The sequence below is a fragment of the Tinamus guttatus genome, unplaced genomic scaffold (genome assembly GCF_059628265.1).
Source record: "Tinamus guttatus ecotype Peru unplaced genomic scaffold, ASM5962826v1 Tinamus_guttatus_pri_ptg000213l, whole genome shotgun sequence".
Classification (NCBI taxonomy): domain Eukaryota; kingdom Metazoa; phylum Chordata; class Aves; order Tinamiformes; family Tinamidae; genus Tinamus; species Tinamus guttatus.
The window spans coordinates 7,802,750-7,814,763 of record NW_028288747.1 but is presented as its reverse complement, the minus strand read 5'-3'; the positions used below and the strand labels follow the sequence as shown (position 1 = coordinate 7,814,763).

Here is a 12,014-nt window from a genome sequence, read left to right as displayed (position 1 = left end):
AATGGCCACAAACTGAAACCCCAAAAGTTCCACAGGAACTTAAGGAAAAATTTCTTGACAGTGAGGGTGACAGAGCACTGGAACAGGCTGCCCAGAGAGGTTGTGGAGTCTCCTTCTCTGGAGATCTTCAAACGTCGCTTGGACGCAGTCCTGTGCCACGTGCTCTAGGTGACCCTGTGTGTGCAGGGGGTTGGACTAGATGATCTCCAAAGGTCTCTTCCAAGCTTAAGCATTCTATGATTTTAAAATTATTTTACATTTTTAGTGCATTTCCCATAGGGAAATTTTTGTGGAACCAACAAACTTTGCTCTTCATCTGGGGAATATTTACTGCTACAGATGAGCAGCGCCACTTGTATTTTCATATCCAGTCCTATTTTCTGTGTTTGAATTGATTCAAGCTTGCATTTAATAGCTAAAACATAAAACTCGAAAACTTCAAAAAGCTTATTTTATTTTTGGTGAAGCAACACTTTTCGAAATGGATTTTCAACCAAAATACCACAGGACGGTTATTTTATGCACAGGAAAAAATTATTTATTATAATAGTGAATATTATAGACCAATAGCATTAGTATTTATTTAGGGCTAGACTAAACCTTCTGCCCTGTTTATGTGATAGCACATAGTTTCATCACCTCAAGAGAAATAAGCTGTGCTTGTTCCTGACCAGATGTGGCTATTCACTCTATCCCTCCCGCTGGCTCTCTCTGAGTACTAATGTTTCTAAGTCAGAAACAGAGTTCTCTGTTTCCCACAGATATTTTAAGGATAAATTAGGCAACCAAGAAGTAGGTCCACAAGGAGATTTAGGCAACACTGTGCTTAGTGGTGCTTCACCTTCAGTTTTGGAACGTAGCTCCTGAAGCTAAAGCTGACTGAGCTGCTAGCAGTCCAAGCACCGGTCTCCTCATTTTCCCTGTGTGTGTTGCTTGATTTTGACTTCTACCTTACGGAATTCATTTGAAAAATTACTATTGCCAGAAATGTCAAGAATAGAGACTTCTATAAAAGCACTTCGGACAAATGTTGATGCCACAATATCTCTTTTGCGATTTCATAACTGACTGAAGTTGCAGCAACAGCAGACAGAGCTACGCCTGGCTGGGGCTCTGCTCAACACACGTACAGATTTTTGCCAAAGAGGTTCTGCAATTGCAGCTTTTACTGAACTTTCCACTGGAAAAAAAAATTGCTGTTTATGCCACTCTCAAGCTATTGATTGACAAAAGTAGCAATGTTTTCAGATTATATTTGGGCTTTGCTCTAAAACTAAAAATACCTTCATTATTTTTTAAGTGCTCCGGCTGAAAAGCCATACTTGTTGTAGTCCAAACTTTATGTGGATTGGAAAAAAACATCCAAAATGTGGAAAATATATAATTGCAAGGGTTAACAACAGCTATAAACACGATCAGTAACATGTGAACTTCCAAGGGTTTTAATAGCTTGGTCCATTTAAGGATGTACATGTTTACTTGCTTACTAAAAAAATTTGAAAGTATCCAAGTATTTGGAATCTGCAGAATAAAAGTCTGGCAAAAGCAGGCTTTTATTTATATATCTAGAATTTCTGAACCAGAAACACCAAAATAACGGCCCTTTTACATTGTCTTATTTCTAATCCAAGTCTTGGATGAAACTAAATAATCTTAACAAAGAAAGAGGGAGCTGTAGGAGTTTACTATAAATGCTCAGAATGAGAAAAGAAGTTTGACTGGATATATTGAGTGCCTTCTAAATTTAATTTTAATTTTAAGAAAATGCAATCCAATCTCCTTAACAATGGCGCTCTTAACACTGTCAGTACTAACATATACCAAAAAGCATTTTTTTGTTTTGTAACAGTCTCTAGTATACTTCAGTATGCTTGTAATGATATAAACTAAAAAGGGTTTGTTTAAATTGCTATTTGGAAAACATCAGCTTTTAAATATGTTCTGTTCTTTTGTGAAGGCCTTTGCACCTTATTTAGGGCTTCATCTTCCATGACCTTCCTGTTGTGGCAGGTGCCAGGGGAGCTGCCAGCAGCAGAGCTCAAACTGCCCAGCCCAGACCAGGACGTCCTGGTTGCACTTAGCAGAAATGGCACTAACTGCCACTAGAACCAGCTACGACTTCAGTCTGTGGGCCCGATTTAAATACTCCTCTCATAGATGCGTGCTTAATATTGCCATTCACAATCCTGGCCTCACCGCCCCCCAAGACGCCAAAGAATTCCACAAAAGCTGAAACTGAAAGCCAGGCAACCACATTTCCTTTCGCAGTCTCGTTTGTGCTCAAGCGCATGGAAACATCAGCAGCCACATGACAAAACTGACTCCAAATGGCTCCAAGTTCTACTTACTGTTCATACCACCAAATACCACAGACTTTGCAAAATCAAATAAGTAAACAAATAAATAAATAAAACAATTGATTTGGGGAGAAGAAGAGACTTGTGTGCATATGTACAGGTTACAAAGCTTAGGTCTGAACTTCTTTTATTTTGAAACATAAAAGATGTTTTTTGGATTAAAAAAATATGAGCAGAGCTTTGTCTTTTATTTCTGATTCCACAGGAAATTATTTATGACAACAGAACACAATTTTTGTGACTCTATTCCTCTAGTACAAAGTGAGGGTAAATATGTTCCTATACCCTGGAGATTTTTTAATGATTTTCAGTCTATGATCTTGAATGGTGCATATTGTTAATAATGGACAAAACTCTATAATGCTGGGTGGCTGCTTGACAAATTATTGAAAGTTAGTTGCAACCAGTAGCCTTAATTATGCTCAGTTTGTAGACTTGGACATAGTTTAAAGGATGTGGCAAAACCTGAACTGCCTCCCAAGAAGAAATACCAAATAATACTAAATGCAAACCCTGTAAAGAAGCTTTTTTAATCTGCTCATCTCAACCAGCAAAAGAAAAGAAATCACTTCAACAAGGATAACTGAATAAAACATCACCAAAAATAACAGACACAAATCAGAATGCCAGTTGCAAGTATTTTGAGGTAATGGTTAAGAGTTGTACTTGACACACATTAGTAAATTATCAAATAAAATAAACCACAAAAAACAACAGACCTTCTCCTCTGAGATATATAGAAGTAATAGTTGCAGTGTTTTCTAGTCTTTGTAGCAACAAGGCACCCACTCCACAACGCGTGCTTATATAAGATGTCACATAACAGTAGCAGAGTACTTAGAACATTCACAGAACTTGCATAACAGAAGAAAACACAAGCAGACTCATAACATTGTGGAAGTCTTTTGCCAAAGCAAAAATCCTTATCTCTGGTGAAATACTTCAGCAATCCAAAATTTCCTTCCATACTAACAAACAGACAACAATGTCCCATTAAATCATCAAATCCTGCTGACTTAGCACTCCCAGTGGCATTCGTGTTTGTCAGTCAAGACATCAAATAAATCATAATGGGTTTTAACACCGAGTAGGAAGTTAGCATATAGAGCGTAATCAACACATAAGAGACTGCTGCAATTTTACTGAGTGCTTTCTAGGATAATTTCAAACATTTTTGCTCATATTATGCAGACTATTCAGAAAGAGAAAAAAAAAATCTATTTCAGAAGTAATGAAGAACCTTTACACAGACATTTATCATGTGTATAATCCTATACATTGAAAAAAACCACATGGTTAAAGCCAGCTTTTATCATTTAGATAAGTAATGTTGTGGACCAGGAAACAAATACAAGGAGATGTGATAACAGATAAATATTTACTCACCAGCCTTCTCTTTTTCTGAAATAATTGGCATAGCCTGAAAAAAGAAATGATGCCATTATTAGAAAATAAGAAAGGGGAAATATCATAATATGTTAACATATTGCATGTTTATGTTTCAGAAGGTCTGAAAAGAACTGAGGTCTCTTTGCATTATGCATTTCTGCAAAGAAACATGCAGATTCCATGTGAATAGCTTATATCTAATCTAAAATTAATTACTGTTAAAAGAAAAAAAGATTTAGGAGAGAAGGGAAAATATGGAGTTAATATAAACGAGCTATTGTAACAGCTGCATTTTGACACAATCATTGTAGAATACATGCCCATGAACTTCCAAGTGGAAAATTACAGAATAATTCTGAGAGCACTGAAAACCGTGGCTGCAAATGAGGCTAAAACACCAAATCTTTTTTCCTGCAGAAAGTCAGCAAGAATCCTGCCACTGACTCCATAAAATTAGGACTTGGGCTCTAACCTACTTCTTGCATGTTGATTTCTTATTCTGCGTGTGACTTTTCAGAGGCAAGTAGTAAAAATGGTTTTTGTGTTGCCTGTAACTACTTTGTAAACAGAACAATTGGATGTACAAATCTTTTATATCATCCCTTTCTATCAGACTAACTCAGAAGAACTTTATGAGTGTATTTTTCTTAGAATAAATAGGTTATAGACTGTATGGAAATGATTATTTCCTGGGTGATATATTGTACAAAGTTACAAACAGAAAAAGTTCTTTAGACAATGCATATTACTAAATACTTTGCAGACTGGCAATGGCCACATAATTATTTTTGTGATTAATTCTGTTTCACCTGTATTTTGTCTAGTAAAATATCTAATGCTTGAACTGGACATGAGAAAGTAGCACAGAATATCATGAGACTATTCTTATTTAAAGCAACAGCAACCATCTATTTGAAAAACATCTCTCTTTTTTTGTGCAAACACATGTTTATTTGGAAAAACCACTTTGCTCCAGTAACACAATGAAGGCAATATCTTTTGTAGACTGAAGACACTTGATATGTCAAAGAAATAATAAAATCATAAAATGAGTCAACCTAGTAATTTCAAAGTTGTTGCATTATGTGCAGATTTTTTTAAATGATTGATGGAGTTTTGAATAACAGCAATTATTTTTTTTTCTTCTTCACAAACCTAAGTGGCTACATTGGCTGGTCCTCTTAAGGAAAAAAGAAACCAAACTCTTCAAAACCTTTTTAAAAAGGCTTCTCACGTGATTTACCCATGAAAAATCCAATGAAAGCATACACATTACACAGATATACATATATGCATTATCATATACAATTGTTTCAGGCATTCAGCTGAGCCTGCCAGACTGAAAGCGAATTTTCTAGTTTTGCTCAAGGTTTAAAAATTCCATTCTAAATTCCTCTGAGCATATTCCCTAGCTTTGTGTCATGAATGACCTACAGCCATGACCAAACAGTTTCACCTCCATGTCATTTGTTCATCTCTTGGACCATTTCCCTCCCATTTGATTCTGCAGATTGACCATTGTCATTTCTCCTTGCAGGAGACTGAAAACTTCAAACAGGGGAAGGTGAGGAACAAGCAAACAGAAAAAGAAAACCAGACAGAAGGAATGAAGGAAAGAAAATGAGTGAACACAAATGTAAATGGAATGAGGGAAAAGTCAGGATAAGAATAGGAAAAGACAGGGGCAGGTTGTGTTAACATATTTTTATTTTGAGCTTTGTTGGTCATAAAAAGACAAACTATGAAGATATCCTTTAAGATCAGTCAGAGATAACTGGAGATGACAGAAAACATACTGTCAGCATTGAAATCACAGGCTCTGTCATGAAAGAGAGACAACAGTTGGACAGGCAAGGCCTTTGCAAGGTCTAAAATGCAAGGCCAGGAGGATTAAATTAGAATCAGTTGGACTGAGGGAAGCAATTGTGGGGCTCAACAAGGATAAGACAGAATGACAAGTAAAGAAGATAATGTCTCCGCTGGCTTTATTACAAACGTAAATGGACCAACCAAGCTGATTTATTATTGACTTGAATAACGCCTGCCACTGCAACGATCCTGGTATTGTCTTTGGCCTGAATGAACCCCTTACATGTTGCTAATCATCACGGAAAAGAGAGCAGAAGAATAATCAGCTCCCATCATGACTCATACTAGCAGTCAGGGAATGCTGATACTAAACATTTTTAGACTTGTCATTTGTTGCTCCTAGTTATTTCATGAAAAATTTCCTGCATTTTAATAAATGTGTTAGATTTTTATAAAACATTCTTAAAAAAACAGACAGCAACGATACCCAAGGAGCTCAGAGGATACTTGGGGACATATGGCTGAGCTACTTTTTAATGATCTTTAGACCTATTAGCAGTCATGCTCTGCTAGGTCTAAAGATCATTAAAAAGTGGAATTAGCCTAGGTAAAAAGCCTGCTGTTGAAAATAGATACCTCAGGACAGATGGGTAAATCATAAAATTAGTACATGTGTGAACATGAAGCAGCACTGCACTGTAAAATCTAGATCATTCAAAGGTAGAGGGGAATTTGCAGGTGAAAGTACTTATGGTCACTGCAGTAATCTTGTAGCAATTCACCAAGACTCATGCTAGTGAGACTAATGTGGATTACAGAACGTATCAAAGGGATGCGCTCTAAAATCAAGTCATTTGCAAGATACAACAATCTGCAGTTAAGGAAATACCTTCAAAATGACAGCACCACAAAACATATAAGACTTTTCTCAGAGTAATAAGGCAAAGGCCTCCCTACAGTAGCCACTAGTCGTAACAACCCTATTTCACCTGCTGCAGGTCTCCATAGGGTGCATTACAGACATGCAAAGATTTTTTTATTGATTTAGTTTTCTCTTCATATCAGAAATAGCCTCCACCCTTTTTTTTCTTTTCCGGTAAAAAGTGCTTCCATTTTGTTTAACGTGCTTCTAAAATTAGATGCTCACATTTTCTCTGATTCACTCTCATTCACTGACTGGAAAAAAGAACTATAGTATATTCTAGGAACCAAATCTTTCAGATTTGATTCAAAACAATAAAAAAAATCTAAAATATAATTAGAGCAATATCAAAAGGAATAAAACAGAATAGAAAGCGTATTTTTTCAAAGAATATCTACACTTTCTACTGCAAAGACTGTAAATAATGTGAATGATTGACTAAGGACAGGACAGTGGCATATTCTGAAATTATGAATCTGTTATAACCAGTACAAAAGATGAAAGTTATTTTCTCTAAAATCTTGTAGATATTATCTCATTCTTTAATTCTTTACAGTATAAGGGGAATGTGTACATATACTTTATAGGAAAGTTTAGAGTGCTTAATTTATACCAAAATCATAAGCCTGTTTATTTGGTTAACGTAGATGAAAATACAGCAGATGCAAAAGCACTAATGTAAACAAAAATCAAATAATATTTATCCAAAAAGTACAAAGACACATCTTGAAAAACATTTTCAAATACGCATGTTTTCTAGCCCCAGTGTAATTCTACTGAATCATGATGCCTTGTTTTTCTAATTCTTGGTGAAGAAGTAACATAAGCCAAAAATTCTGTCAGCACGTTCCATTGCCACTTTAGAGAGAGAAGAGAATCCTAAAAGGATACAGTATTTGCTGAAAAAAATGCAAATAGTGAGCAAACCTGGTGCAATATCTCTATTCTATTATTGGTTAAGCTTTTTGGTAATACAGCTACATACACTGCTTACATGCTCTCCAGGGGAAAAAACATGACCTGCTGTTACTTATGAGAAATGCTCTCATCTTCAGTACAGTTTCAAATTCACTGGTGACCTTCTTCAATGAGTTCCATATGCTCCAAATGAATTGCATTCCCAGGAAGTGATTTAACATTTCTGGCAATGGAGCAATTAAATTGGATTTTCCTGCTTGGCCAGATGGGTTCACTGTAACCTCATATCATTTCTAGCTCCTCATAGAACTAAAGACCTCAGCTAACGATTTCCACATGATTGGGTGACACCTTTTAAAGACTCAGACACACACCCTTTTTACACCTCTCTCAAATTTTAGCAAGCACTCACCAAAATCACACTATTATATTAACAGTACGTGCTCCTAGAACCACCTGGGAAAACAACAGGGAGCAAATCACTCCAGACAGGTAACCAGGTAGTTTGCTGACCCGTGACTTTGTTTTACAATAATGTATGTGATCTTAATCTAAGAAAAGCTGATGTGAAAATATATCTTTCAGATTGTTGTAAGCATCCTTCCTGTATTACAACTGATTTCCTCTAAATTAGGAAATTCTAAGTAGCCCTCTAAATATGACTTCTACCAATGTAACTGTATAGTGCATGCAAAATACTAAGCTTGAAGGACATTTTTTCTTTAAAGTTGCAATTTCAGGATTATAAGAAATATTGAGTTAAATGATCATTTCCTTTGAATTTTATTAAGTTAGGTGAAATCTTGTTTTCTATATAGAAATGAAAAGACAGAAAATTCTGGTGAATCAAAACTTAAAGAAAATTCTTGGTCAAATGAAGTTTTGTTTGACAAAATCTAGGTATCTAGCTTTTCCTGAGCTAGTATTTTAAGTTAAAAAAGCAGCATGTTTGTAAAAAATTTTAAGCTACAATAATGAAAGATTTGTTCTGGGTGTGTTGACACAAAAGACTTTTTGTTTGTTTATTAAGCAGAGGAGGAAGACCAGGGATAGTGGATGACTGAGCAGGTAATTCCGGACTGAACTTTGCCTATGGTTCCTCACTAAGGAAAGAAGAAAGTGTTCCTGTCCTCAACTACAGCAGTGAGAATTCAGAGTTCTCTTAGAATTTGGAGTCTAGCAAAATGTACAGCAGGTTTCCAGAATAAAAAGAGGATGGTAAGTAGATGTTTGCAGTGTCCTGGCTGCAAAAGGAGGCAATATCTGCAACGATGTTTGAGTGTCTTTGGGGGCAGCAATGAGGACATTGCAAAATGTCCATTGTAAAGAGTAAGGGAAAGTCTTGGCTGGCCTGAAGGTGGCTTGACTCTTTCTAAAATGTAATGTAAAACTGTATGTTTACACCTAACATAAACGCGCAGACAAAGTCACAAATGAATCAAAGTGGCTGTCCTTTTGCTTCCTTGGACTTGCAAAATATGAACAACTGCAACATGATTGTCTCTTGTGCAAAGAGGAGTAGGAGACAGCAAAGCTTTGTATAAATTGAGAAAGTTACTGTTAAGGTCCATGTAACATAACATTTCTGCAGGGAGGATATAGCAACACCTTTTATTTTTTGTAGTTTCTGGTAAATCAACTGCAGTGAGTCTGCATTTCTATTTTCTGAACAAGATATGGCTTCTTGTCTAATTTTTGTACAATAGAGGCAGGCTGAGTGTCAACATCTCCATTTAAAGCTGTTCACTTTTTTTTTTTTTTTTTGAATTGCAGGCAATAAAAAGCATTTGTCACAACACATTTGTCACATTTTCAATACTGCCACTCAATCATGATGGATATTTTATAAAATCTTTCCACCCTACTAGATTGTTAGCTCTCTAGTCCTTTCTCCGGTATGTATTTGAATAGACATGTTTGGAAATTTCCCTTCTGGTGATCTGATACATCTTCATTTGCAAACATTTCTCTTTTTATATACAATTTATTATCCTTCAAATTTATTTTTACTGAATCTGGCAATGAGTACAAAACTGGCCCTATACATTCACACACTATTTCCATATGTTCTTTTGAAATATGTTTAAATTAAGAAAAGCTATAATTAGACAAAAGTTAGTACTGATAAACTGACACCGGCTTGTCAAAGATTTAAGTTCCCAAAGGCTCTCAAAGCTTTCTAATATACCTTAAATGAGAAGCAGGTAGGAGGTGACAGAAACACCCATGAAATTGTCCAGGATGAAAATGAAACTCCAGAATAAGTATTATCATACTGGGATCTGCCATGAAAGGGTAAATCCAGTCTCCATTAGAGCTGTGGTCTGGTGACTCTTGCTGGACTCCAACTCTTGTAAATGTTTCACCTTATTTTTGGAAGCGCTATTTTGGTAGTGATATATTGCAATTAAAAATCATTATTGCAATAAAAAATGCAATTAAAAATCTAAATTCTCACATTAGTGAATATTTCTTTTATGCAGAACTATTTTAATGTGAACTTTAACAAAATGATTGGAATACAAAACAGCGTGCTCCTTTCCTAGAAAGTTGCGCTAGGAGCAGAAAAGAGGCTATTTTCCAAAGCCTGCAACATAAAAATAAATGCTCTATCTTAGTTTTTAAATAGAAGCATAGATTTTGAGACTAGAAACAACTACTGTAACCACGAAGACTGAAATGCACAGAAGACTCTGTTGTCTTCCTGCTTGGAAGATCAAAAGACTCCCAACATCTAAAACCCTTTAAAGAAGATGGATCTATTTAGCTACTGACAAGAAAGGAAGGAGGCAGCATCAACACCACATGCAAACACCGTGACAGAGAACCCTGTATTCCAGCAAGCAAGGGCACAACAAAACCTTGTACCTGAAAAACAATGGCATCAAAGCTCAGAGAGGAAAAAAAATAAGCATTATTATTTTGAAAGAAGTGTACATTCTGTATCATTTGGAGTGCTCAGATAGACTCCGTCAGTAATTATGTTCCCCAAATTGTGTGATGGCAATTCTCAGGGTGTTTAGAAACTTATATGTTCTTCTCTGAAGACCTGGGCATCCCTGAGGAGAAAGGCATTAAAACTATTATTATGGCCAAATTCTACTTGATGGAGAGGACAAGCTGCCTGTTGCCACTATCTTAAACTGTCTGTATGTGGTCCTGGCAAGTATCAGAGCACTGAAAAACTGACCCTGGTCTACGGAAAAGCTATCAGGAATCTATACTTTGCATTCTCAGCAAGTGTCATAGTATGCTAGCCGAGTGATGGAGAAAGCAAAAATAATTACTGATAATTAAACTTCTTCTCTTTAAGCGGCAATTGTTGGACCTTGGCATATTTTCATATTGGTTTAAACTTGGTTGCAACTTGGTTTAAAAACAAAGATGGAAAATAAACTTGTTTCTGCTAGTTTCCATGGGGTCCCCAGATAAGGAACTCTGTTTCCACCTGAGTTGCACTTTAATTACTGGGCTGGACATATAGTACTTGAAAAAGAGGTCCGTTCATTTTTAGCTTAATGTAAAGGAACCTTTAAATAGCCTTTCGGAGTGACAGAATATGGGCTTTCTCTAGTTCAGCCAAACATATGCAACTCTTCCCTAAAACCCATAGAGTTGGAAAGCTAACACAAAAGCTGAGATGTGACACTACCTCTAAAACTGGAGCAGGCCCAAGAGTGCTCATGCTTTTCATCAATCAGCAGAGGTTCTATTAGGGTTCATTTACACATACAGAGCTTTTTCACAAGCTCACAAGTCATTTGTTTAGCTAATGTTTATCTTATAAAACCTTTTACTATAACAAACACATCAATAAACCCTGAAACATGGGGAAAGTTGAACTACTTGGGAACTAAAGGGCACTCATCTCTCTAAGATACCAGTAAAAGATAATTAAAATCTCAAGTTTCCCATTTGTCTCAGCATCATGTAATATCTACAAATGTGATCTTGCCTTAAAGCCTTAAATATAGGAAATATTTCTGTAGAACTGTTGATTTCAGTCTTCTCTCATTTCTTTTCATGTAAGACTTATAGCCTTAGAATCATTGCATGTTTCATCTAAATCAAAAGTTCTTTCAATCATGTGATATGCGAAAGTCACATTTGTTACATGTGGATTGGAAGTTACGCGATACCCTGGCAGTAGGTGCTCAGAGGTATAAGGAGAAATTAAAACCAAAAAAAATCTTTCCATTCTGGCCTCCCCAAACAGACAAAACAGCAACTCTTGCCCTTCATCCCAAGAAAGGCAAGTAGTTTGTAGTTCTTTGTTCAGGAAGCTGAAGAGTTAGAGGATAGTGATGCTAATCAGGAGATGATGGAGAGAGGCAGGCGGTTTGTCAGACAGAATGAGCACTCTGGTCAGCACTGAGTGAAGTCACTTTGGTGAGATACTGTGGAAACCAGAGCATCTCAGCTTGGAAGGTAGCAGAAGTGATCATAAGAGTGTATGTGCCAAGTTAATGTATTTTTGTGATTTACAGCCAAGTCAACTAGATGGAGTAATTACCATGTGTGTTCTTGAAGCATAACCCGAGAAGTGATTAATATAAACCACCCTACTGAGTTTTAACATCAAGTGGTGAGGAGTAGAAGCACACAGCAACACAACTGCT

General features: G+C 36.3%; 1 protein-coding gene across 2 annotated transcripts in view; it reads right to left on the bottom strand.

The window, feature by feature from the left end:
* The window catches only part of DLC1 (DLC1 Rho GTPase activating protein), a 305,895-nt gene that overhangs the window by 110,543 nt on the left and 183,338 nt on the right, over positions 1 to 12,014 (bottom strand). For both annotated transcript variants that reach the window (XM_088524683.1, XM_088524684.1), the window contains one exon: positions 3,744 to 3,777. In XM_088524683.1, the coding sequence (XP_088380809.1) occupies positions 3,744 to 3,777 (34 nt within the window). The remainder of the gene's footprint in view (positions 1 to 3,743; positions 3,778 to 12,014) is intronic.